Source organism: Physeter macrocephalus, chromosome 16 (assembly GCF_002837175.3).
Source record: "Physeter macrocephalus isolate SW-GA chromosome 16, ASM283717v5, whole genome shotgun sequence".
In the NCBI taxonomy this organism is placed as follows: Eukaryota; Metazoa; Chordata; class Mammalia; order Artiodactyla; family Physeteridae; genus Physeter; species Physeter macrocephalus.
In genome coordinates, this window is record NC_041229.1 from 100790572 (window position 1) to 100817718 (window position 27147).

General features: G+C 50.6%; 1 protein-coding gene and 1 non-coding gene across 6 annotated transcripts; both read left to right on the plus strand.

The window, feature by feature from the left end:
• Positions 1-11089: 11089 nt before the first annotated feature.
• Positions 11090-25495, plus strand: FADS1 (fatty acid desaturase 1). Of its 5 annotated transcripts, none has more exons than XM_007106188.3 (12): positions 11090-11375; positions 13307-13417; positions 13983-14180; positions 14848-14949; positions 15053-15181; positions 18889-18949; positions 20382-20458; positions 21773-21870; positions 22042-22138; positions 22388-22467; positions 22574-22699; positions 23053-25495. In XM_007106188.3, exons 1-12 carry the CDS (start codon positions 11184-11186, stop codon positions 23102-23104), a joined length of 1323 nt encoding a protein of 440 aa, XP_007106250.2. In that variant the 5' UTR covers positions 11090-11183; the 3' UTR covers positions 23105-25495. The 5 variants fall into 5 exon arrangements, with proteins under 5 accessions (XP_007106250.2, XP_007106251.2, XP_007106252.2 ...); XM_007106192.3 differs by lacking the exon at positions 11090-11375 and adding an exon at positions 11491-11525; XM_007106191.3 differs by lacking the exon at positions 11090-11375 and adding an exon at positions 13084-13138.
• Positions 15984-16090, plus strand: LOC112067491 (U6 spliceosomal RNA). Its single transcript, XR_002893310.1, has one exon. It is a non-coding gene; the product is annotated as a U6 spliceosomal RNA (small nuclear RNA).
• Positions 25496-27147: the final 1652 nt, after the last annotated feature.

Below are 27147 nucleotides of genomic sequence, written 5' to 3' on the forward strand. Positions count from 1 at the left end.
GAGCCACAACTACTGACGCAGGCACGCCTAGAGCCCATGCACCACAACAAGAGAAGCCACCGCAATGAGAAGCCCGTGCACCGCAACGAAGAGTAGCCCCTGCTCGCCGCAACTAGAGAAAGCCACTCGCAGCAACAAAGACCCAATGAAGCCAAAAATAAATAATAAAAATAATTTTTTAAAAAAATGTTAAATTAACCTCTGCTGTTTTCTGCCTGAATTTCACCTCATTACAGCACCAGAAAGTGCCATCAGGCAGAAAGCCAGCGATATAGTGAGGTCCACTTTGAATGCCTCTTTTTTACTTGGGGATCACATTGCCGATTGTGCAATGGCCAAAAACAGTCACTTTATGTATTTTTTTCAGTTTTATAATTGTTTATGGTGGGAGGGACACACAGTATGGAACTCCAAATACCATATTTATGTAACTTGTTCCCTACTTAAACAGATATTTAGGTGGTTCTAAATGATAGTACAGCATAATGATCAAATGTGCAGCTCTGGGTTAAATTCTCAGCTCTGTTACTTACTTGCTATGGTTCCTCGGGGAAGTTGCCAGCTAATTACCCCACTTGCAAAATGGAATATAATAATAAAAACCACTTCATAGAGTTGCTCTGTGAAGTATATGAGATACTGTCCTGGAACACAGTGAGTACTCAAAAATGTTAGCTGTTATAATTCCATTCTTCCTATTACAAAAAATGCTACAATCAGGAATTCACTGGCAGTCCAGTGGTTAAGACTCTGTGCTTCCACTGCAGGGGGCACAGGTTCGATCCCTGGTTGGGAAACTAAGATCCCACATGCCACACAGCACAGCGCCCCCCCCCCCAAAAAAGCAAAAAAAAAAACCCCCATGCCACACAGCACAGCGCCCCCCCCCAAAAAAAGCTACAATAAACACTCTGGAAGATATTTATTTTCATTCTTATGCAAGTCTATCTCTGGAATTCTTGGGTCTATGAATATATGCCTTTTATAATTTGATAGATATTGCCAAATGCTTTCTAAAAAAAACACTGCACTGATTTACCATACCACAACCTGTTTTTCCAAACTCTCACCAAGATTAAGAGATATGCCCAAACCTCTAAATTTTGTCAATCTGATATATGAAAAGTGCAGTCTCCCTCCTTTTAAATTATGGGACAAATTCTGGGCATCCTCCTATGTTTATTGGCTCTCTATACATTTTCTCCTATGACCTCCTGTTGGTATCACCTCATTTGGGTTTTTTTTTTTCTTATTGATTTTATCCATTCATCCAACTAATTGTATTGAGTACATATGAGGCATACAACAGTGAACAAGACAAGTCTCGTCCTTATAAAGCTTATAGTTCAGCCAGGGAAACAGAAAATTAGCAAAGAAAGAAAAATAATTACAATTCCCGTGAGAAGAAAACAAAGAGGATGTTAAAATCGTGAGTAAGCAGCAGTAGGGAGAATCTTCCGTAGAAAGAGTGGTAGTCATGGAAAGAGTATTTAAAGAAATGAGCTTTAAGTTGGGAACAGATGGTTGAGAAGGAGCGAGTCATGGAAGGAGCAGTGGATCACGTTTGAAGCAGAAGGAACAGCCATATATGCAAAAGCTCTAATTCAAGAATGAATTTAGCATGTTTCAGGAACAGGAAGGCCACTGTGGCCATAGTGTCCCTGGTGAGGGGAAAAGAGCCACCAGATGAGATTGGAGATGTAGGCAGGGCCCACAGGAATATGAATTTTATTTCCAATGCTATGGGAAACCAATGACAGGGTTTTTGTTTTTGTTTTTTTAAACTTTTATTACCAAGCTTCATTTCCTATAAATCCTACTTGATGCTTTTTTCCTGTTTCCCACCCTGTTTTAAATTTATTTATTTATTTATTTATGGCTGTGTTGGGTCTTCGTTTCTGTGCGAGGGCTTTCTCTAGTTGCGGTGAGCGGGGGCCACTCTTCATCGCGGTGCGCGGGCCTCTCACTATCGCGGCCTCTCTTGTTGCGGAGCACAGGCTCCAGACGCGCAGGCTCAGTAGTTGTGGCTCACGGGCCCAGTTGCTCCGCGGCATGTGGGATCTTCCCAGACAAGGGCTCGAACCCGTGTTCCCTGCATTGGCAGGCAGATTCTCAACCACTGCGCCGCCAGGGAAGCCCCAATGACAGGTTTTAAGCAGGAAACTGACATGATCTTAAATTCTCGAAGACCACTCTAGCTGTTCTGTGATTGGATAGGAGGGAGTCAAATGTGGATAAAGCCGGGAAGGCGAGTTAGGAGACTAATGCAGGAATCTGAGCAAGTGACAATAGCTTGGATAGAGTGGAGACACTGGAGAATGAGGAAAGGGAGGACATGTATGATATTTTTGGAGGTATAACTGGCAGGACTTGGTAATGACTGAACCACGGCAGCTCATTGGAGAGCAAAGCTTCAGAAACGACTCCCCGGTCTTTAGCTTGTGCCGCTGAGTGAACAGAGCATTTATAACGATGGGGAAGACAACAGAAGGGGAGGTTTGAGAGGTGAAGTGGGAGATGGCAAGTTCAGGCTTGGACATGCTAATCTGGATACGATGGTAAGACATCCTAATGGAAGTGGCCACAAGGCATGAGCTACATGAGTTAGAAGCTCAAAAGAGTGATCTGGACTAACCACATAAGTTTAATGGCAAATGCTCTTTGTGTTTTCACTGTGAAGCCTGAGGGTAATTAAATGTAATGATGTGAACATTTAGAGTTTTGCAATCTAAAATGATTTAGCTGTTAATTAGACTTCCTGTGGTGATCATTTTGCAATACAGAGAAATTTCAAATCATTATGTTGTATACCTGAAACTAACATATGTTATACGTCAATTATACCTCAATTATTTTTAAAAAAGAGCAACGGGTTAGAGATTTTTAAAAATGACTTAGCAATGAAAAGATCCTGCACTTATATCAGGCCTCTCTCTCAAAAATTCAATGCACATCAGCAAATCAGAATGGCTGATAACAATAAGGAAGCAGGGACTTCCCTGGTGCGGTAGTTAAGACTCCACGCTCCCAATGCAGCAGGCCCGGGTTTGATCCCTGGTCAGGAAACTAGATCCCACATGCGTGCCGCAAGTAAGAGTTCGCGTGCCACAACTAAGGAGTCCGCGAGCCACAACTAAGGAGCCCGCGAGCCGCAACTAAGAAGCCCACCTGCCGCAACTAAGACCTGGCTCAACCAAAGAAAGAAAGAAAGAATGACGGAGCAGTAAGCAGGAAGGAGGCAGGGGAAGGACCAGCTCGTCCATCGTAGAAGAAAAGTGTGCTGCAGTCTGGAGCCCTCCCCCCACAGTTAGGTACCCTTCTCTACCAGGGCAGAATTGAAACCCAGCAAGGGCTCAGGTGCCCGTGGCACAGAAAGCCCAACTCTGACAGCGGGAATTTGCAGCAAAGTAAGGATTTACTGCAGGGCACCAAGCAAGGGAATGGGAGACAAGCCTCAGATGTATTCTAACTTGGTCTTTGAGTGAGGGGTTTATTTTGAAAGGGGAAGAACAAAGAGCCTGGGATTAATCATCGTCTTGTGAAATTTCTATGGCATTTTTTTTTTTTGTTTGGTTTTGTTTTGTTTTTGCGGTACGCGGGCCTCTCACTGTTGTGGTCTCTCCCGTTGCGGAGCACAGGCTCCGGACGCACAGGCTCAGCGGCCATGGCCCACGGGCCTAGCCGCTCCGCGGCATGTGGGATCTTCCCGGACCGGGGCACGAACCCGTGTCCCTTGCATCGGCAGGCGGACTCTCAACCGCTGCGCCACCAGGGAAGCCCCTCTATGGCATATCTTTTTTTTTTTTTTTTTTTTTTGTGGTATGCGGGCCTCCCTCTGTTGTGGCCTCTCCCGTTGCGGGGCACAGGCTCCGGACGCGCACAAGTGCCTCACAAGACAGGTTTAAGGGATGGGGAAGCAGGGTGGTGTAAGTGGGGGCAGGATAAATGGTGGTTCAAAGCACAGGCCCTGGACTCTGACTGCCTGGCTTCAGGATCTGGCTCCAAATGTTTCTACCTATGGGTCTTTGGACAAGTTGTCCTCTCTCCACTTAGTTTTCTCACCTGTAAAATGGGAATAATTCCACACCACCCACTTCATAAAGCATAGAGTAAGGAGCTACATAAAGAGTTCAGCACAGTTTCCTGGCACATACTAAGTGCTTCGTAAATGTTAGAGGTGTAGTCACTTCCCCAACCTGGTCACCTCCTCTGGTTATCTTCCAATTAGTCAACATCGTTCTTAAGGGGAGGCACTCACCTGGAATCCCATATCACAGGTGTGGCCTGACCAACACAGAAGAGTTCACATTCACTGGCAGCTATGTCTAAGTTCACAGACAGCTAAAACCCTTAGATTTTTCTCACCAGTGCTTCTGTTAATCTTCATGTCCACTTGCCGTGGTTTTCTGAAATTTTACTTTTATAACTAGGAGGTTATTATTTATGAAACCACTGAACCATTCTTATGCCGAGGTCTATTCACTCTTACTATAGCTAGAACTATTCACCCATACCCATACATACAAGTCTAGAAACTCTTCTATCATTAGTTAACGCTGGCTCCCTGAGACACAGATTAGGCAAGAAGTAGGAAGAGGGTCTTTCACTTCTACTTAGCATGATTCTGTATTTTTCGAATTTTTTTGTAACACATATGTGTTACTTCTGCTTTACCAAATTGGAATTTAATCTGCTGCTCTTTTTCTAACTTCTTGAGTTGAATGCTAACTCATTACTCTTTTATCCTCTATTTTAAATTAATGCATTTAAAGCTATGCATTTCCCTCTAAGTACCACTTTAGCTTTATTGCACAAGTTTTTATAGGTAGTGCTGGTTTTTTGTTTTTGTTTTTGGTTGTTCAGTTCTAATATTTTGTAATTTCAATTAGGATTTCGTTTTTGACCTATGGATTTTTTCAGAAAATTGATTTTGTTTTTTAACTTTCAAACATAGAGAAGATTGGAAGCCGTAACTTGCTTTAGACTATTAATTTGTAATTTTAATGCACTGCGATCAAGAACATGGTCTATGATGTGGATTTGGTGTATTGCTGAGATTCGCTTTCACAACCAGCACACAGTCCATCTCTGTAAGTGTTCTTCCATGTGTTTGAAAAGCACCTGTACTCTCGAATTGTTGGCTTTCGTTTGTCTATTTGATCAAGCTTGTTAATTTTGTTGTGCAAAACTTACAAATGTCCTTGCCAATTTTTTGTCAGCTTCATAAATTAATAAGAGGGATATGTTAAAGTCTCCAAAAAATATTATGGGATTTTTCCCTTTGTTCATTGACAATTTTTGCTTTAAATATTTTGAGATTCTGTTGCTTAGTATATACAGGTTCAAGATTGCTATATCATTTTCTTCTTATCATTGAGTAATGATCTTTTTTGTCTTGGAGGACACATTGGGCCTTAATTTCATCTGAGAGTGTTATTACTCTATCATATTTTGTTTAGTTTTCCTATCTCCTTACTTGCAACCTTTCAGTACCATTTTGTTTTAGGTCAATTCCTATAAACAGCATATTTCTGAGTTTTGGTTATTTTTCATAACCTCTGTATTATCTAACAAATTCAGTCTTATATTTATTGCGACTACTCAAATATTTTTATTTCTACCATCTACTATCTAATTTTGTAATTTTAACTGACCATGTTTTTTCTTTGCTTCTTTCTTCCTCTCCCCTGTCTTCTCTTGGGCTCACTGAGTACTCTATATATCTCTTTGCCTCTTATGGTTCCGAAGTTATACATTCCACTACTATGCCTTTAATGATGACCCTTAATTTGCTCACCTGCATCCTTGACATACCCAAATTCACAGTTGATAAATATATCTATCCTCCACCTGAGTAATACAAGGATCTTAGAATTTTTAACTCAGAGCAGCCCACCCCCAATCTTATATATTATTATTGTCTTTTTTTAGTTTGCTTTTAAATCCCCCAAACTAGTCATTATGTTTATAGTCAAGTTATTTAAATTATCCTTTGTTTATCAGTTATTTGGTTACCATTGCTTCTTAAATCCCATTCTTTCCTTCTGTATTTCATATCCTTCTCATAGGCAACATACAGTTGGGTCTTGTGGTTTGTTTTCTTTAATGCACCTTTTAATGGGTACACTTAGACCATTAACATTGAAAGCAATTATTACTATAGTTGGATTAATATCTACTATGTTTGTAAATGTTTTCTATTTATTGAACTTGTTCTTTTTTTTTTTTTTGTGGTATGCGGGCCTCCCTCTGTTGTGGCCTCTCCCGTTGCGGGGCACAGGCTCCGGACGCGCAGGCTCAGCGGCCATGGCTCACGGGCCCAGCCGCTCCGCGGCATGTGGGATCCTCCCAGACCGGGGCGCGAACCCGGTTCCCCTGCATCGGCAGGCGGACGCGCAACCACTGCGCCACCAGGGAAACCCCTATGGCATATCTTAAACGTAGTTTCAGGAATCAGGATGTCTCTGGTTTACGATTCTCTGGCCAAGTGGTCCATGGCTCAGGGATCTGTTAGCTTATATTGCCCTGGAGAAACAATTGAGTTTGTATGTTTAATGATGATATTTAGAATAGCAATTTCGGTACATTAATGATGTTATCAACAACAGTAATTTTAGTCATCTGACTCTGGTTGATGACTGTTCAGTTAGCACAGGACTGAGTTCAGAGGGGACAAGAAAGGGAATAAGTTTTGGATAAAGAAATTAATCATAAACTCGGTAAGGGAACTCGGTTTTAGGGGGACTCGGTTTCAGAATCACTTGGCCACACTTTTACAAAAACTCTAATCTCCTCAGTCCTTAAAAAGATAGGTCAGATGCCATGGTACCTGGGGAAGGGGTTTCTCTTTTCCAAGGTCCCATATTCAGCCTTTCTGGATTGGGACTTTAGTTTTGGTCCAGTAAATAAGTGAGGTGTTTAGCACACTGCCTGGCACATTGGAAGTGCTCGATGACTCCCTGCTATTATTGACATTAGAAGAAAGGGCCCTGGGGCCTAAGAGCCAGAGGTTCTAGGTTCATTTCCTGGCTGCAAATAACAAAAAAAGGAATTCTAATTAGTGTAAGGAAAAAAAGAAATTTACTGGCTCACCTAGCCTGGAGGACTAGCCAGATAGGTCACAGAACTAAACAGCTTCAGAAACCAGGGCCTCTGGAAGCAGCAATTCAACATTTGATATTTGTCTCTGCTCTTCCTTCCCTGTTGGCCTGCTTCTGTCTTACTGCAGAAAGGTCGTCTCCATGTGACAGAAAAACATGGCTGCACCTGCTAAGCAACCCCAGCAGAAAGAATGTTTCCCCAGCCCCTGCTTCCTGCACTAATCCCCCAGGAATGGCTCTGTTGGGCTTGAGGTCACATTCTGACCCTTGGGCCAATTACAGTTGTCAGAGGAATGAGACATTCTGCTTGGCTAGGCCTAGGTCACAAATGCAGCCATGGATCTGGGCTTTGGGGAAGAGTGTCTGTTCCTTCTTGTGGGAAGTCACAGATCAAAAGCAATCAAAAGCCACATGAGTATTCCTGCTCCTTCACTTACTGCCTGATGTTAGGTCTCACAGCCTCTCAGTTTCCTCATGATAAAATGGAGACTGTAATTTCTGACTTACCTTACTGAATTTTTTTGTTTGTTTAAATAATGAAGATCAAAGGACACAAGTTGTATGAAAAAAAAACGTACACATACTATCTTAGCTAACAGTATTGGTCAGGCCAAGCTACTTTAACTAAGTACGCCAGATAACAACTTAATTTGCAGCCAAAGTTGTTAACTACTCAAAAAATTCAAGAATTTTCAACAATAAAAATGGCATAAACTTAATAAGGCTGTCAAATTCAGTTGCCTTAAATGACAGGCAACTATTGGGTAGTCCATCTAAGAAAGGAGTTGTCATCAAAAGCATCATCTCTAGGTGAATGTCGACCAGAGATATGGGAGCTTGAGTAACATTTTCATTAAAAAAGGCAGGAACTGCTAGTGCTGGAAGGTATCTGGCCTCTTTACTTTAGATATGGAATCTGTGACCAGAGAGGCTAACATGGCATCCAACATTACACAGCAGCAGGTGGAGCATCAGGACTTCCCCAGGTCTCTCAAACACCAACCCTTATTCTTCCTATTCTATCACAGCGCCTCCCTTCGTGATTACATCCTGCTGCAACTTGACAGAGCCTTCTCTAACTCTGAAATGCCTTTAGAATAGAACTTGCTTGTAGGTTGATAGTACAAGTATTTGGATAGAATGTGGGGGATTGAGAGACTCCCAGGAGAGACCCCAAGTGGTGGTGCTTCATTCCTGAATGTTTAGAGCTCACAGTATTGGCGGGGAGGCAATTGGCCAGGGAGCGGCAGATCAGCATTCCTTTCTTGTTCTGGTGACAGCAGCTGCGGTGAAACTAAACAACCCACAGTAAATGCTCAGTAAACCAACTTTGCTGAGAAGCAATGTGTCAACACATAAAAGGAGCCTAAAAATGTTCTTACTTAGTGCATTAATTACACACATAGAACTTATCCTAAGAAAATGCTCATAAATATAAACTAATGTCTATGTTCAAAATTTTTTCAGCACTGCATTTTTTTTTTTTTTTTTTTGGCCGCGCTGCTCAGCTTGAGGGATCTTAGTTCACCAAGCAGGGACTGAACCCGGGCCCTAGGCAGTGAAAGCACGGAGTTCTAACCACTGGACCGTCAGGGAATTCCCGTTTTTGCTTTATTTTAAATAGAGATCCTTCGTATTGTAAAGTTGCATTAGAAGAGCAGCAAAACGCTGACATCAATGGCTGGGGCAGTGCAGACCAATTTCCTGGGGAAATCCGAAGGTCTGGGGCCTACCTGTTCAGGCCTGCCTTCTCCCATTTTATAGAGGCAGGTCTAAGGACCTGGAAGGAAGAAGGTGCCCAGAGAAGCAAGGACAGCAACACTGACACTGCTGCCTCTTTTTGGAACCAGGGAGGACTTATATCAAACACGTTCATTGAACCCACTGTTTAGGAACTCCTGCAGAGAGGAACTAAAAGGTATAAATGAGTCCAAGGGTAAATTCCAGCCCCAGGTGTCCTATTTTTAAATATGTGGCTCCCACGCTTTGGATCTCAGTCAGCTTATCTGTTAAATAGTAGGTTTAATATACTGGTCTGTAAGGTGTCTATCCTCTATACAACAAAAAGAAGACAACTGCATTAAGGAAATCCCATGAGTTCATCCTTCACGAGCCCCTTGCCCCCCATCTCCTGTGTTACACACCGTGAAGTTGTTCAGCCAAGTCTTTTTTTTTTTTTTTTTTTTTTTTTGCGGTACACAGGCCTCTCACTGTTGTGGCCTCTCCCGTTGCGGAGCACAGGCTCCAGACACGCAGGCTCAGCGGCCATGGCTCACGGGCCCAGCTGCTCCGCGGCATGTGGGATCTTCCCGGACCGGGGCACGAACCTGTGTCCCCTGCATCGGCAGGCGGACTCTCAACCACTGTGCCACCGGGGAAGCCCAGCCAAGTCTTTATGTAAGTGGAAAACTGGCTGTCCAGAGGGGCAGCTGCATGGACCATAATTCCTAAGCAAGGTGCAGCTGCCTGGCATCTTAACTGGAGCTTACCCTTGGGAACTTGGGAAGTCCCTTACCCATTCTGAACCTCAATTTTCATATCTCAAGAAATGAGGGATTTGGGTTGAATGGATGAAGGTCCTTTTCTACCAGAAATCTAGCTGTATTTCTCCTAGTCTCCTGACTCCTTGGGGCAAAGACCCTAGTTCAAGTGCCTGGAATAAAGCTTGGCCTCCTTTCCCCTGGCTGCAGAATCCCATTAGTATAATCAGAGGAGAGACAGCAGAGCTACAGGCTGGTTCGAAGCTCAGTCCTGCCACTCACTGTGTGATAAAATATTTAACCTCTCAGTGGCTCAATTTCTCCATCTGTAAGTGAGGTTCCTACCTCAAAGAGTTCTTATGAGAATTAAATGAGTTAATGTTTGCAAAGCACTAAAAACAGTGCCTGGCACGTAGTGCTTTGTAAAGTGGTTTTTGAATAAATAAAATTTAGTACGCGAACTGAATCTCTTCATAACTCTAACAGCTTCTTGACTCCCCCACCCCCCGGCCCCAGCCTCTGTGTTCACCCCTTCCTAAAGCTCAGAGCTCTGAACCCCTAATCCCTCTACTTAAAGGCCTCCTACGGCTCCCAGGTTCCTCCAGGATGGAGCATTGACGCCTCAGCTGGAAGACCCAGGCTTTTCACACACGGCCTCCCAGAGGTCCAGAGATGCTAGGCCACTTCCTTTTATTATTTAAGGATCCCAGTTAATTGAAAAAAAAAAACAACAAAAAAACAAGCAAAAAAGGCACACAGAGTTACGAAAATTGTGGGGCATTTTTAATGTTATACTGAGCAAAGTCAAGCGTTAATCACTCCCAAACCCCAGCGCAGATAAACCGTGATTACGCAGTTTCAAGGTAATTGCCAAGGGTTCTCAGGCTCTTAACTTCCAGCCGCACAACTGGTGGAGCGGCGTGGCGAGGAGGTGGGAGTTCATCAGGTGGATCTCTGGAGGGTCAGCGTCGGGAGACTGGCGAGGACGCCCCCAACCCAAAGACGAGGCCCCTGGGACAACCCCTCTCCACACCCCCTCACCAAAGCCCTCAATCTCCAACCCCGCGGGCCCGGCAGGCCTCCCAAGCCGCGAGGCCGGCCCTCCATGCACCCACTCACCCGGCTCGGCAGAGCCCACCCTACCCTAGTAGCCCAGGGCGCCCGCGCACCCAGTGCCGCCGCCCCGCACCCAGGAGCCTCCACAGGAACCGTTATCTTGCCCGCGGCGCCCCCTGTGAGCTACAGGCGTGAGTCGGAGAGTGGGGTCCGGCGGCGACCCCCGCAAAGAGCCCGCGAGGGGGCGCGCGTCCTTGCGCTCAGCCGGCCTGCCACGACCCTCCTGCAGCGCCCGCCCGCGCGGGGCCGGCGGGAAGGCGGGGACTCGGTCCCCGCGCCACGCGGCTCGACCAATAGAAGCGCGCGCAGCGGGGCTCGGCTCCGACCACCTCTGTTGCTGAAAACCCGACGCGCGGGCGGCGGGCTCTAGGCGGGCGCCAGCGGACCGGCTCCCAGAGCACTCGAGGCCGGTGCGCGCTACCCCGCGGGTCCCGTGCGCGCGCCTGACCTCCCTTGCCCAGTCGGTGCGCGGCATCGCCCGGCCCCGATGGCCCCCGAGACCCCGGCCCAGGGGCCTACCCCGCGCTACTTCACCTGGAACGAGGTGGCGCAGCGCTCTGGACGCGACAAAGAGCGGTGGCTCGTGATTGACCGAAAGGTGTACAACATCAGCGAGTTCACCCGCCAGCACCCCGGGGGCTCCCGGGTCATCAGCCACTACGCGGGGCAGGACGCCACGGTGAGCGCTGCCAGACCGGGGAACGGGAGGAGGCGGGGCCGGGCGGTCGGAGCCTGGGGCTCAGCGCGCGAGACAAGAGATTTGGCACTCAGGGCCGAACACTCTAATTCGGGGAAAAGCCGGGAGGCGCAGGAGCGTACCGGTTGCCAGGTGATTGGGTGTGCTGCGAAAACGGGATGCAAGGGCAGGAGAGAGGCTGCGAAAAGTGGAGTCTGGGGAGTAGGTAGGGAGGGAGGCCGGCAACGTGCACGCACAAACAAAGGGCCGCGCCATCGGTCCGTGCGCTCCGTCTGCTGCCCGGAGTCTGCGGTCTCCAGGCGTGGGCAGTCCCCGGGGCAGGGGTAGGAGGGAGGACAGCGGGGATGTGGAACCCCCGGACGGCGGCACTGCCGAGACCGAGGGAGGAGGGGTCAGTGGCAGGGAGAGGGATCAAGTCTTGACCTGTCTTGGTGGCAGGGAGGGAAGCGCAGACGCGTCTGGGCCGAGCATGCCGGACTAGACTGGCGAGCGTGAGCAGGGCAGAGAACGAGGGAACCACACTCGGGGATTTTCCTGAGGGGGGAAGCCACCTAGTGCCCGCTGCCTTCGGAACCCCTGTACAGGGTGAAGACCGGAGGGTGGGGAAGGGGCAGCACCGGCCAGAGAGGGCTAGCGCCTGCTCGTGCACAAAAAAGAGTGGGAGCAGCGTGCTGAAGGTGGGGGGGGACGGGGGTGCTGCATCAGCATACACTTAGCGAGGGCCTTGGAACTGTCCTGGAATCCTGTGGGGAGGTCTCTCAGCCTCAGGCCAGCAGCTGTTTGCAGTCCTGGGCTGTAGGCCCGGTGCTGGGTCGCATCCCTCCTCCCTCAGGCCTCAATGCGGGCCAGCGCCCGTCCCAGCCCCTATTCTGTTGCTTCCCTCTCTAGACAACCTGCTCTCGGAACTAAAGCACCTAGCACTTCCCTTCTGGGTTTGAGAGCTGGGGGACCACTCCTTGGGACCCAAAGGTTGGAGCGTTCGCTTCGCCGTGTCCCCTCCCCCTATATCCTTCCCCCATCCTTCGCCTAGCGGCGTGACCCCTTCCACTGTCCCCAGCTTTCTCCCTGACATCTCGGAGCGCGCCTCGGGCCACTAGGGTTCCCGTGATGTGGCGGTGCAGCCTAACGCGGTAAGGACCCGCCCCTCCCTCCGACGCGGCTGGCCTGGGAGTCGAGGCCTGAGCCTATGCTTGTCTCCGGAGTGACCACTGGGGAGCTCAGGCAGTGGCCGAAGGCGAAGGTGCGGACTGGCGCATGCGTAGACGGAGCAGGCTTCCTGCAGTGTGATTTAGGGCCGGGGCCGGCCGCAGCGGAGACCGCGATTGGTCCGGATGTGTGGTGCCACCGGCCGCCGGCTCCGCCCCGGCTCCCTCCGCCTCCAAGCTTGTGGCTTTGGGCCTGGGGCTGTCTGACCTTCAGGACATTAATCTCGTTAATCTAGTCACTGAGGACCCCACCTTGCGTAACCAAAATTAGTGCCCTAGGGCAGGGGGTGTTCAGAGTGGGAAGGGAAATATGGAACCCCAACCAGAACAGCAGCGGAGGGAAGGGGGAGAAATGCAAAATTCCTCCAGTTGGACACAGGGAGTCTCCCTCAGCACATTTCATGAGACACCTAGAGGAGAGGACGGCCCAGGCAGGTCTTTCTGTGGTCGCCCTACCCGTGCTTCCTATTCCTTGGCGTGGTACCCTTCCTCCTAGAACACCGTTGTTGGATGATCCTGAGCTGTGGACACCAGGGACAGGTCTGAGCACTCTCAAAGGGCAGCTGCCTGGAGGGGGGTGGGGTCTGTTTGAACTTGGGTACAGCCTCCTTGCTGGATCAGGAGGATGGTCTTTGGTGTGAGCCCTCCACAAGTCTTGGGGGGCCGGGCTGACTTCCTCACTGTGCTGCCTTCTCCCCAAACTTGCAGGATCCCTTTGTGGCGTTCCACATCAACAAGGGCCTTGTGAGGAAGTATATGAACTCTCTCCTGATTGGAGAACTGTCTCCAGAGCAGCCCAGCTTTGAGCCCACTAAGAATGTGAGACCCCGTTTGCTGTTTGGAGATCCTGCGGTTGTTGAGGGGCAGAGGGTAGAAGGAAGGCCTAGATATGATCACAGGTGACCACAATCAGTTCTTGGGAATCTCGAGATCCTTGCTTCTCCTGCATAGTCATTGGGTTGCAGGGCTTTGGAACCTGTGGTTCTCACAAGGCCACCACCACCATCCCCATCCTCAACATGAGACCTATCGACCAAGCACTTATTCTGTGCCAAGCATAACATCATATAATCCACACACAGTTACAGATGAGAAAACTGAGTCTCAGAGAGGTTAAGCAACCCGGCCAAGGATCACACTATTACTAAGTGGCAGAGCAGTGGCTTGAATGAATTCTGTTTAACTCCAAAGACCACATGCTCTTAGACTTGATCCCATAGCACCTCCTGTCATCCTTCCTCAGCATTGTGGTATCTCTACCTAGGACCGTGGGCTTCCCTCAGCTACCTTGGTGGGAGGGCCTTGAGCTTAAGAGGGTCCTTGGCTCCAGTGCTGGGTTGCATCTGGGGAGAATAACACCCTTTCCATCTCCACTCTTCTACAGAAAGAGCTGACTGAGGAGTTCCGGGAGCTGCAGGCCACGGTGGAGCGGATGGGGCTTATGAAGGCGAACCCTGTCTTCTTCCTGCTGTACCTGCTGCACATCCTGCTGCTGGATGTCATTGCCTGGCTCACTCTTTGGCTCTTTGGGACATCCTTCCTGCCCTTCCTCCTCTGTGCAGTGCTGCTCAGCACAGTTCAGGTGAGAGCCCTGGGCTTGTCAAGAACACAGCCAGCTCAGCTTCCATGGGGAAAATTCTTTGCACCCCTCAGGAGGCCAAGGAGCCCTCTGTCCAGGGCAGAGCTGAGGACATGCGGGAGAGTTGGTGCAGAAAGAGCACACATTCCGTTGTCTGTGGCTTTCATCTGCTCGTCTTCACCACATGTGCACCTTCATTTCTTCCACTGCCTCTCCAGCCGCTTCTCCCGGGGCTCCCTTCTTCCCGTGGCATTTCTCCTCTGAAACTTCATGTTCAGGTTCTGTCACAGTCCAGGTGTGCCAAGAGCCAAGATTCTGGTTTCTCAGCTGGGGCCCTAATACTTGGCTGTCAGAACCCATTAGTTAAGCCTTCTACTTGCCTGAGTTTGTCACTCTGTGCTGTTCTGTAGTTTGGATGTTCAGTCCATCGGAAGTCACAACTCCAGAGCTGGGGACACTGGAGAGCAGGGAAGGGGCAGTGATTTGCCCTAGCTCTCGTGTGGGTCAGTGGCGGAGCCAGAAGCAGGACCCAGGCTTCCTGACTCCTTTCCTGATGTGCTCAGTTAGGCCAGCACAGGCCCAGGTAGATGAAGGAAGAGGGAGAGGCCGAGTCAGTTGAGACAGATGCGGGGCTGGTGGGCTGCTCTCAGCGCTAGCCTTTCTCACCCAGGCCCAGGCTGGCTGGCTGCAGCATGACTTTGGACACCTGTCCGTCTTCAGCACCTCTACATGGAACCACCTGCTACATCATTTCGTGATTGGCCACCTGAAGGTCAATGGGACGGGGAGGGGCTCTCTGAAACTCCAGTCAACAATGGGCCGCCTGGGGGAGGGGGGGCACCAGGCTTCCATACTCATGCCCCGCTTTTCTGTAGGGGGCCCCTGCCAGTTGGTGGAACCACCTGCACTTCCAGCACCACGCCAAGCCCAACTGCTTCCGCAAAGACCCGGACATCAACATGCACCCCTTCTTCTTTGCCTTGGGGAAGATCCTCTCTGTGGAGGTGAGCAGAGGTATCGGTGAAGGTCTCGGAGAATGCGAGCCAGGCAGCACACAGGGCTTGCAGGGAAGTGCTCACAATGCTGTCAGTGTGGGCAAGACATCGGGGGCCAGGCTGGCTGGCTGTTTGGAAGTTGTGGGACGCCACAGGCAGGAAGCAGGCTGCCCAGGACACTCACCTGTCCTCCCTCATGAGTTCAAGTCAGCAAATAGCCGTTGCAGAAAGGTACCCCACGCTGCTAAGGACCCAAAGGATGACCAGATTGCTGTGCAAACCCTGCTCGGCCTTGAAGGTGGTGGATGGCCCTCCTTGCAGGTGCTTTTTAGACACTCCCACCCGAGGCAGTCAGCCCCCGGCACTTGTAATCCTCTCTCTTACACAACGGCTACACTGGCTTACTCTTCTCTGATGCCCATTATCTAGAATATTCATTCACTGAGTAATTCTTCCCACCCGCCTGATCCTAGCCTGACTTTCAGGGTGGTTAGCACTGGGTTTGAGTTGTCATCTGAGGGTGTGAGCAGCCATTATAATGTAGCTGCTAAAGCCTGGGGGTGGGTGGAGATCTGGTGAGCCTTTAGTGAGCTTAAAGCGATGGACGGCTGTGAGTGGCCAGTGGAGTTCTTTAAAAAGTTAATTTAAAACCCTTTGACCCAAAACATTAAAAAAATAAAATAAAATAAAACCCTTTGTCCCAAGGCTCTAGGCTGTAGTCAGAGTTCTGCCAGGTCCCCCTCCCCTACTTCATGACACATTATAACATTTCAACACGCCAGGAATTAAACTGCTGTTAAATACACTTCAGGTGCTCGCTTCGGCAGCACATATACTAAAACTGGAACGATACAGAGGAGATTAGCATGGCCCCTGCGCAAGGATGACATGCAAATTCGTGAAGCGTTCCATATTTTTAGAGATATGGGAACATATGTATATGTATAACTGATTCACTTTGTTGTAACTCCCCGCATGAGTTCAAGATAGCCTGGCTCTCTCTCCTCTCTGGCCATGAGGAGACCTCTGGGGGAAGGCTCTGGCAGCACTGGCTGTCCTAGCACCAGGAGCCCCTAGCTTGAGGCTTGTGTTTCCGCTGGCCACAAGGTCCTAATTTTCCCACTTCCTAAATAGGGACTTACTTGGTTTGCTCCATGCCCAGCACTGTGCAAATGACGAACCAGCCTCGGCCTCCCGTGGCTCCGGTGGCTCCTTAGAGGGTGTGGGTTATTTATTGGGCAGAGCATGAGGCTCTGGTAGCACTAGAAGATTTTTTTAAAAAGATAGGAGTCTTAAGTGGAAGAGAATCTTCTCACACCACTGCCTCTGTTGCTTCTTGGTACTAAGGTTTTTAGGAAACTCCTATCTGCAGACACTAAAAATAGAGAATGCTCTGGGAAAAAAATAACTTTTTTTTTTTTTTTTTTTTTTTTTGTGGTATGCGGGCCTCCCTCTGTTGTGGCCTCTCCCGTTGCGGAGCACAGGCTCCGGACGCGCAGGCTCAGCGGCCATGGCTCACGGGCCCAGCCGCTCCGCGGCATGTGGGATCCTCCCAGACCGGGGCGCGAACCCGGTTCCCCTGCATCGGCAGGCGGACGCGCAACCACTGCGCCACCAGGGAAGCCCCAAAAAATAACTTTTTTTTTTTCCCAGTTATGAGGCTGAGGTTAGGCTGTTAGGAGATGCGTGGGCTACAGGCTGCTTGGCACTTGGTTCAGCCTCACTGGGTCCAGTTTGACTGAGCACTGATCCCTGGGCTGACCCAGTAGCATCCGCCCCAGTGCCTCCCAACTCTCCTGGACAACAAGGAAGTGCAGGGAACACTTCACCCGAAATACCACCTTTCTGGCCTCCAAGAGTTGAAACACAGTGGGGCAGTTTTCAGGGTTGTAATGGCCATTACAATCCTACTTTGATTGCCATTAGAAGAGGCAGCCAGCGGACAGGGCTCCCTTCCCTAAGAGTCCCAAAATAAGGAGGCCAGAGTTCTGCCCACACACCCCACCAAACAAGACAGATGATCCTCTTCCGGCTTCCCCCGCCTCGGTTAATGTTGCTCAGGACGCGATGAACTTCACCCCCAGCTCCAGGTCATCAGCAAGGCTTGCTGCCTCCAGAACATATCCCAATCCATCGACTTCTCCTTCTCCCCTGCCTCCCATCCCCGGGTCTGGTCCATCGTTCCAGCCTGCTCACTGGTCTCCCTTCAACTCTATCTGCCCTCTACAGTTCATTCCCCCACCTCTAGCCAGAGTGAGCCTTTAAAGAGCAAAGCAGATAGTGCCACCTGCTGAAAGCTGTCCAGGGCTTCCCATCCCCACTGAAATAAAATCTAAACTCCTTACCGTGGCCTTCCCAGGGCTAAGGCTCAACATGATGGGGCCGTCCCTAGTTTTCTGCTCTATCAACTATTCTCCTCTGTTATATTCCCTGCCACACTGGCCGCCTTTCTGTCCCTTGAACGTCCCAAACCTTTGTTCCCTCTGCTTTAAATGCTCTTCCCCCGAATGTCTGCATTGCTGGCTCCTTCTCACCATTCAGGTCTCAGTTCTGATGTCAGGGCCCCAGGAGGCCATATAGGATTACCCTAGCCAAAACGCTGCCTACCTCACTTTCTGTCATATTTTCCTGTTTTTAATCTATAATTACCTTGAGCTCTGTCTACAAATTTATCACCAGCTTCCTCTCCTCAGATGATAAGCTCCACGAGGGTAGGCATTTTGTGTTACTCATCTCTGTATCCTCACACCTAGAACAGTGCTGGGCACGCTGATGCTCGATTAATTGTGGAGTGAACCATTTAATGGAGAAAGAAGGCTTCATTTAGCAGAAGTGCCTGGCACAGGATAAGGTATCAGTAAATGTCCTGTCAAAGCAGTAGGTGGACTCATGAAAGAAGGGTGAGCTGGCATTCTGCTCGGGGGTAGAGTCCCTCCTGTGCCCTGTGGTCATCTGGTCGCCAGAACTAACCAGGACACGGGGAACAGAGGGAGCCAGGACTCGAACACGAGCGCAGAGCTTTGCCGTCGTGGTTTTGAGAGCTCCCGCGAGGGGACCCAGACTGACTGGCTAGCCTGGCAGCCCCAGCCTGTCTCCACTGCCGCTCAGCTTACAAAATCACCACCAGCCGCTGGGGAAAACCTTGCCAGAACCTTCAGATTGCCAAGCCGATTTTGGTAATCTTTCCACAAATATTTGCCAAACTGTGCTTAGCTTTCAAAGGATTTTATAAAGCTCATGTTGACGTTTGAAGAGAACGAAAGATTTGGAGAAGGCCAGGGGCTGGATGTAGAGGGGATCCTGGCCCCGTATAAGGGTAAAAATTGTTGTCTGTGGAGACCCTGGTGTCAAAAGAGTACCAGATGGAGAAAGGAAGGAGAGGTGGAGGGGCCTGGAAACCTGACAGGGGCGTCTCGGGCTGAGCGTGAGCGCTGAGGACCTGCAGGCTCCGTCGTGCCCATGTCTCGTGTGGGTGTGGGTGTGGGTGTGGGCCACCGAGCTGCGTCCACGGTGTGGCGCGCTTGGCAAATCCAGCAGCCCGGGCTTCACGCGCCAGGAGCTGGAGGTAAGGCTGGGCTTGTCGGAGCCTTCCATAGCGCCAGCAAGCTGATGGCCCCCGCAGGAGGCCTCCTGAGCAGGGAGAAGCCAAGGTCACAAGGGGAGGGGAATGGGTGACTGGCCTGTGGGTGCTGACGTGTGTTTGCTTTCCTTCACAGCTTGGGAAACAGAAGAAAAAGTACATGCCATACAACCACCAGCACAGATACTTCTTCCTGAGTGAGTGTCCTCATCCAGCCCCGGGGGGCGGGGTCTGGGATGCTGCCTCTGCAGGGGCTGCTGAAAGGATGGGAGGAGCAAATGCCCCTCCCGGGACTACGGTACTCGAAGTGAACAGGGTGCCCCCCCGCAAGGGGGCAGTCTGCCTTCTCAAGGGGCAAAGGCAAGAGTTAGGCTAATGTTTGGTCAAAAGTCACTTGCGTTGGGGGCAAACTAGTTCCTCCAGGCCCACCCTGGCTGCCACAAGGGAACTGAATGGTGGGGGGCCATCCCGACTAAGCCTGAAACCTCACTTTAAATCTTGTCAAACAGGCCAGGGCCAAGGGGACGCAGTGGGACACAGTCTAACACCCAGAAGGACAAAGGTAGATAGACTAGCAATGGAGGATTGGACCTGAAGAGGGAGCCGAGGAGAAAACATCGCTGTGGTTGTCTTAAGCTCTTTCTGAAGACTGCTGTGTATAGTCCCTGCTTTAAAAATCTCCACAATGTCTAAAATTTTTTAAACCCTTTTAAAAATTCAAAATTTAAAGGAAAGGAGGGGATGAGTCCATCGATCCCATTTTCGTTCAAAGGAATTTATCTTAACTGCCTGTTACTCCACCCCTGTGGAGAAAGGGGGATGGGATAGAAGGGTGGAGCAGAAACATCCAGGAAAAAGGTTAGAATTCATGGCACGTCAGGATAGAAGAGCCATGTGTGGGCATTGTAATGCCGGGCTTATAGGTAACAACAGGGCCCTGCAGAGAAGGGACACAGAAGGAAACCGACGAGCACACAGGACAGGACCCACTTCAACTCCCAGTTCTTAGCGAAGCTCCTCCACCCGTCTCCACAGCCGACCTCCAGGCTGCTTCAGGCTGGGCAGCACAAGCTTGTTTCCCCAGTCCAGGAAAGAGAGCTTTCAGCCTGTGAAGGATCAGCAGGGTTTCCCGCAATCAACACACACACTTTCCTGCTCCTGTCCCTTCACCTGCCTGGTGGAGCAGCCAGGAGCACAGGGCAGATGACTGCAAGGACGGGCGTAGGGCCAGGAGGAAGGCCCCTGGTAGGGGCAGGGCTGCGGACGGCGCAAGTCTGGGAGGATGAGCAGTACCTTTTTCAAGGCACAGGAGCAGAGCAAGTTCCGTGCGTGCGTGGAGCTTGTCTCCCCAGCTGTCCTTTTCCATGGAAGAGAATGCCACGTTCCCCCCACCTCTCCCTCTCAGCATCCACTGGGAGATTCTGCTTTCTTCAGACTTGCCTTCATGCCCAGCTGCAGCGCCTGTCGGTTCCAATGGATTGAGGACTGCCGAGGCAGCTGGAGGGGCCACCAGAGGAGATGGCAGAGGGGCAGCCCTGTGCTGGAGGCCATCTGTCCAGCACCAACTGGCCCTTCAGTGACCCTTTAGTGCTGCTCACACCTCCCCCCTTGTGTCCATTTCCTCCCCAGTTGGGCCCCCAGCCTTGCTGCCTCTCTACTTCCAGTGGTATATTTTCTATTTTGTTATCCAGAGGAAGAAGTGGGTGGTAAGTATCCATGGCCCCCAAATCCCACATCCCTTGTCTCCAGTACCCTGAGGGATGGGAAGGGGGTTCTCCAGGGGAAATCCCACCGAGATTTACTCGAGGCCTAATTTAGAGCAAAGTAACAGAACCAGGTATAGGCCCTTCCTTATCTCTGGGTGAGATGATGTGGGCTCAGCAGGCAACCTGACTCCTGATGCCCTATTTAATTCAGCGAGTTACCTCCTGAGGTTACTGTGCTTGGCGTAAAGCAGGGGCCAGGCTGGGGAGGGGGAAGATGAATAAGACACGGCACCTTCACTCAGGAAACTTCTGATGAAAGAGGATGCGGTTGACACCAGACAAGAGGTACAGGCAGAAGGTTTGGGGATTAGAAGAGCCATGTGTGGGCATTGTAATGCCGGGCTTATAGGTAACAACAGGGCCCTGCAGAGAAGGGACACAGAAGGAAACCGACGAGCACACAGGACAGGACCCACTTCAACTCCCAGTTCTTAGCGAAGCTCCTCCACCCGTCTCCACAGCCGACCTCCAGGCTGCTTCAGGCTGGGCGAAACAAGCTTGTTTCCCTAGTCCAGGGAAGAGAGCTTTCAGCCTGTGAAGGATCAGCAGGGTTCCCCCCAGTCAAGACACACACTTTCCTGCTCCTGTCCCTTCACCTGCCTGGTGGAGCAGCCAGGAGCACAGGGCAGATGACTGCAAGGACGGGCGTAGGGCCAGGAGGAAGGCCCCTGGTAGGGGCAGGGCTGCGGACGGCGCAAGTCCAGGAGGATGAGCAGTGCCTTTGGGGGCCTGACTGCATCTGGCTGGATGGGAGGCATCAGAAAAGACTTCGCAAAGTCACTTACCTAGCTGGCCCTGGAGGACAGGCGGAGGCAGGGGAGTTGGGATGGACTTTGAGAAGCTGGGAATTAAGGGGCGAATCTGGCCACTGGACATGCGGGGGAGGACTCGGGTGTCAGGGGAGGACGGTGGTGCAGAAAACGCATCAGCGATTTGATCAGGGCACTGGCACAGGCTGAGCCACGATCCTGGAAGACTCACTTGGCAGCGTGATGAAGGGGTGAAGGATGGAGACGGGTTGGGAGGAAGTGGAGGCAGGGAGACCTGGCACCTCTGAAGGAAACAGGCAAGGAGGGCTGTGGGCACCACTAGGAACAGAGCGGAGCTAGACGGTGCCGGACGGGGCAGCCGAGAGAGGCTGCCGTGAGCACTCCAGGCTGAGGACCGGGGAGGATGGCTGCTCCACGCAGAGGAACAAGTGCCGTGAGAGGACAGGTGCTCTGTGCCGTCACAGGGCTCTGCCTCTCGCTGCAGGACTTGGCCTGGATGATCAGCTTCTACGTCCGCATCTTCCTCACTTACGTGCCGCTGCTGGGACTGAAAGGCTTCCTGGGCCTTTTCTTCATGGTCAGGTAGTACTTGACGGGGGAGGAGGGAGCGGCGCAGAGACGATGTTTGGGAGTCACCAGTCTGGTCTGGAGGCGTTGGCTGGGGAAGGTGGCGGGGTTGGAGCAGCTTCTGAGCGAGAGTCAGAACTCTGGGCTCTGCTTGTACTGGTTTTGTCTGGGTGCCATGTCCACCAGGTTCCTGGAAAGCAACTGGTTTGTGTGGGTGACACAGATGAACCACATCCCCATGCACATTGATTACGACAGGAACGTGGACTGGGTCTCCACCCAGGTGAGGGACAGTCACTTGGAAGACCTGGGCACAGCTAATAAGAAGGGGGGGTGGGCACAGCCCCAGGGTAGGGGGTGGGCGGTGGTAACAACAGACGCTCCCAAACCTTGCCTCGTTAGCTTGAAGCTTCTCTCCTGCCACCACGTGGAGAAGGGAGTGACCAGGGACAGGCCAGCTTTGCCTGGAGAAGGCTGGGCTGGCCTTTCCATCTGGTACCCAGAGCCATGCTCCCCCGACCTTCTCCTCCAGCTCCAGGCAACATGCAATGTCCATAAGTCGGCCTTCAATGACTGGTTCAGTGGCCACCTCAACTTCCAGATTGAGCACCAGTGAGTAGGGTGGCCTGGGAAGCAGGGTCCTGGGGAGGGTCCACGTAGGAGGGGAATGGGGGGCAGAGGAGCTGGAGCCACTGAGTGTCCCCTGTTCTCCATGAAGTCTTTTCCCCACGATGCCGCGACACAATTACCACAAAGTGGCTCCCCTGGTGCAGTCCCTGTGTGCCAAGCATGGCGTAGAGTACCAGTCCAAGCCCCTGTTCTCAGCCTTTGCCGACATCGTCCAGTGAGTATCTGAGCCTGGGAAGAGGGCTGGGAGGGCCGGAAGAGGGCAGGGCTGTGGGGTCAGTGGTGAAGTATGGGGTGGGAGCCACAGGAAGGTGTCCCCAGGTCGTCTGGAATGGAGGTCACCAAGGCCAAGGCCAGGTGCTCTGTTGGTCTTGTGGCCAGTTTGGGCCTTTGCTCTCAGTGCCATGGCCCAAGCCCTTTCTCAGAAGCAAAGGGGAAGCGAGTGCTCACGTCAAGGGAGCCTTACATCACCTCTGGAAGGGCCTCACTGCTGCACTTCTGGCGGGTATGGCTTTGGGGCTCCTCTCCACTCTGTCTCCCTCACCGCCTGCTCCCATCTTGTCCCCTCAGCTCACTGAGAGAGTCCGGGCAGCTCTGGCTAGATGCCTATCTCCACCAATAAGAGCAGCCTCCCATCTGGAAGAAGAGCCTTGGAGCCAAAGCAGAGGGGGGCTTGGGGACAATGCCACTACAATCCTAATACTCAGAGGGGGTGGGTTTGAGGAGATAAAGGCTCTGACTCAAACCCCTCCCCTTTATCTTCTAGGCACAGATCTAAGACCCAAAGAGGGGTGTGCAAGCCCCCTGGAAGGAGGGGTGGAGCTGTTGGGACAGGGATGTGAAAGTTTTGTTTCCTTTTTTGTTTAGCAGATGCAAGTGGTTGGTAGGCAAAGAGGGAGTCGGGAGGGTGTTAGAATAGGGAGGGTCTACTGAGCCCAGAAATCAGGAAGAGATTTAGCACTAAAATTCCACCCAGGGGGACTTCCCTGGTGGTCCAGTGGTTAAAACTCAGTGCTTCCAATGCAGGGGGGCACGGGTTCAGTCCCTGGTTGGGGAACGAAAACCCCACATGCCGCGCGGTGTGGCCAAAAAAAAAATTCCATCCAGGAAAGGGAGGAGCTCATCCCACTGGTCCACTTCTCAGTGGCTTCTCCACTCTTGCTTGCAAACCTCAGAGGTTCGCAGGCTGGAGGAGGACAGAGCAGCTGAACCTTCTGGGCAAGATTTAGAAAGGAAGCATTAGCGCCTGAGGCCTGGCAGCTTGGCTCACTCTAGGGCTAGGTGTGACCTATGTCTGCCTCAGGCTTCTGGAGAAGCAATTTTTCCACTTTTAGAAGCAGGGAGGGCAAAGGCCAGGGCTGTGGTGTTGGAGGCATCTGGCCCTGAAGGATGCTGGCACTACAGGGTTTGGTCCCACATTCCATCCAGGGTACCAAAGGAGCATAAGGTCCCAGGGCTTGCCAAAACAGCCAGCAGAGAGTCGCTGGCCATTAAAAATCCTTTCAGCTTTTGATTCACCTCTTTTGACCACCACCCAAGGGAGAGAACACTCCTAGGATGGGGAGTCTACTTCTTGCTCCATAAGCAGGTGGGCAGACGGGGCGCTTGGTCTTCTCCTCCATAGAAACAAACGGGGGCTCCCAGTGGTTTCCCTTTGCTCCCCGACCTGTAATTCCAAATTTAATAAAGTAGCAGTTAGTGAGCACAAGTGACCAAGCTGGGAGAGGGTGAATTACCAGTCATGACGAAAACACAGGGTTCCGTCATAAAGAATAGAAGGGCCGTAAGAGATTTTCCATAACCTAAATTATGTTACAGCATTACTTCTGAGCAGGAGCAATGGGTTAAGTGTAATGACTTCATAGTTCTCACCGGAAGTAGGAAGGGAAAAACACAGGCGTTTGTGATCATCATGGCTGCCCTTCAGCATCCTTACTCTGGCAATTCTGTTCAAGTACCTTTCTCTGCTGGAGACCAGGTAGGAATTTAGGAGAATCTCTTAAAGGTATATCAGTCTAATACTGAAATACAATTTTTTTAATCTCCTGTTTTTTTAAAAGATAGAAACAGTTTAACCCATCTCTAGAGAGTGAGCACAGGACTGTGCCCCATGGGTTACCAACATTCACACCCTTTCCCCTTCCCACACCCACAGCCTTGCAGGTGAGGTGAGGGGATCATTCCCCTGTCCCAACAGCATCTACTCGAAGCATATTGAGCATTTTGGACCCTGGAAAGAAAGTACCTTAAACTACAAGGAAAAAGCAGAGACCTGGGAGAATTCATATTTAGTTTAGGAAAGGAATGGCAAGGAGATGAGAATGGTGATCAGGGAGATGACGGTCCTAAGGCATGTCGGGGTGGGATTAGAGGCACCACCTAAGGGAAAGGCTGTTGTGATTACTTAGATTTTTGTCAAAACAAAGACAGACTTAAACACACACACGCACACACGGCAGAACAGGTTCCAGAAGATTTTAGATCTTTTCCATTTGGGCAGAACCTGGCTCAAAACAGTCTGGGTAGAACAAATAGGAGCAGAATTGGAGAGTTCTACTTTCATTGGCTCCTTCATTCCAGAATAGGTGCTGAACCCAGCCTATCAAGCCATCTGGCTTTGGGCCCAGGCTGCCCTATCTGAGCAAAGCTAGTGAAACTTACTGAGCCAAGTCCAAGCCCTCAAAGCACCTCAACCACTGTGGCCTTCTCTCCTTAGCCTGGACCAGTGTGGTCTCACATGGCCACAAAGGGACAGACTAGTGACAAAAAGCTCAGACGCTGCAAGGTAACATGAGTGATCTCAAATCCAAACAATGACATGAGAAAACAGGATTAGAGAGGATAAGTTGCCTCTGGTCACAGATGTGGCAGAACTAACATTTGAACTCACTTTTAAAACTCCAACTTATATGCTTATCTTTGTTACTTTCATCTTCCTACCACTTTGCCGGAGGCATTTTAATTAGACCCAACATCAGCATCCTTTTTGTGTGTGCCAATTTTGTTACCACATGCCAATGGAGTAAAACTGAGAAATAAAGGTAATTTTGACCAAACGAAGGCTGTTATAATTCATGATGCTTTCCTGCATCTGTCGACAGGAGTCCCTGTACCTCTGCTACAAGTTACTATCCGACTCTGACTCTCACTTCTTTCTGGATATGAGTCCCCATACTGACTCCCCCTTGCCTAAGCCCCTTGGGTCATAGGAGGAGCATCAGGCTGCTGTGGAAACACCAAGGCACAGGTGCACTGTGGCAAGGAGAAGAAAGGCCAGCCCATTCCCACGATACCCATATGTTCCAATGCTAGACTGCCTGTGGGCGCTAGCCAATTCTAGTGTTTAGTGCACTGCTTCCTACTACCACGAGGCAATGCCCTCACCCTTTTAAACTCTGATAAGTCTGTGCAGGTAGTCTCCATAAGTTTCCTTTTTGCCTAAATCTCTGTAAGGCATACCTCAGAGCTGGACTGCAAAGCAATGCCCTTTTAACCGCTGCCCTACTAGAACAGCTCTCCTCTCCAAGCGAGAATATTAGAATGTGCTAGGGCTTCCCTGGTGGCGCAATGGTTAAGAATCCGCCTGCCAGTGCAGGGGACACGGGTTCGAGCCCTGGTCTGGGAAGATCCCACATGCCGCGGAGCAACTAATGCGCCACAACTACTGAGCCCATGTGCCTAGAGCACATGCTCTGCAACAAGGGAAGCCACCGCGATGAGAAGCCTGCACACCGCAACGAAGAGTAGCCCCTGCTTGCCACAACTGGAGAAAGCCCGTGCAGCTACGAAGACCCAGTGCAGCCAAAAATAAATATAAAGAAAAATAAATTTATATAAAAAAATGTGCTAAATAGGATTTGCAGGATTGATTTCCCCTGCAGTGGTTAATAAACTGGAAAAGACCAGGTAACTCAACTTCAAAAATAAGAGGAAAACAAACCACGCTACCTGCTACCACAGGGGACAGGCCCTTAACTAGAGCTACTGCGCTGAGGTGGTAACACCTAAGTCTTCCCACCTCTGGGTCCCATCACCATGACTGCAGGCTTAGAATCAAATTACCTGAATGAGAAAATGGAGCTCAGGGAAATTCCCTGGCGGTCCGGTAGTTAGGACTCCATGCTTCCACTGCAGGGGGCACAGGTGTGATCCCTGGTCGTCGAGGAATGAAGATCTCGCATGCTGCGTGGTGCAGCCAAAAAAAAAAAACGGAGCTCAAATAAGTTGTGTGACTTGCTTCAATCTGGAAAATTGGTTTCATTTGTCAACTGCTAGAGACAGCAGTGAACAGATACTAAGATCGAGAGTTTGAAAACTACTGGTCTTTAGTCTTCTACCTGCTTAATCTGTTGAAATATTGTCAACTTAAATTTCAGACCACTTAAGTGTCCTTGGTTAACTTTAAATGGCAGTGATAGGAATGCTACAAAATTAGAAACTCAAACAGGACAGCCCCCTATCAAGTTTTATTAGGATAGAGTCCGCCTGCCGATGCAGGGGAACCGGGTTCGCGCCCCGGTCCGGGAGGATCCCACATGCCGCGGAGCGGCTGGGCCCGTGAGCCACGGCCGCTGGGCCTGCGCGTCCGGAGCCTGTGCTCCGCAACGGGAGAGGCCACAGCAGAGGGAGGCCCGCGTACCGCAAAAAAAAAAAAAAAAAAAGAGT

Excerpts from the sequence above, each read along its gene's own strand:
- FADS1 (XM_007106188.3), top strand. The coding sequence starts at position 11,184 with ATGGCCCCCGAGACCCCGGCCCAGGGGCCTACCCCGCGCTACTTCACC. Across the intron at positions 11,376-13,306 it reads ACGCGGGGCAGGACGCCACG|GATCCCTTTGTGGCGTTCCA; the intron begins GTGAGCGCTGCC and ends CCAAACTTGCAG. Across the intron at positions 14,181-14,847 it reads TGCTGCTCAGCACAGTTCAG|GCCCAGGCTGGCTGGCTGCA; the intron begins GTGAGAGCCCTG and ends TTTCTCACCCAG.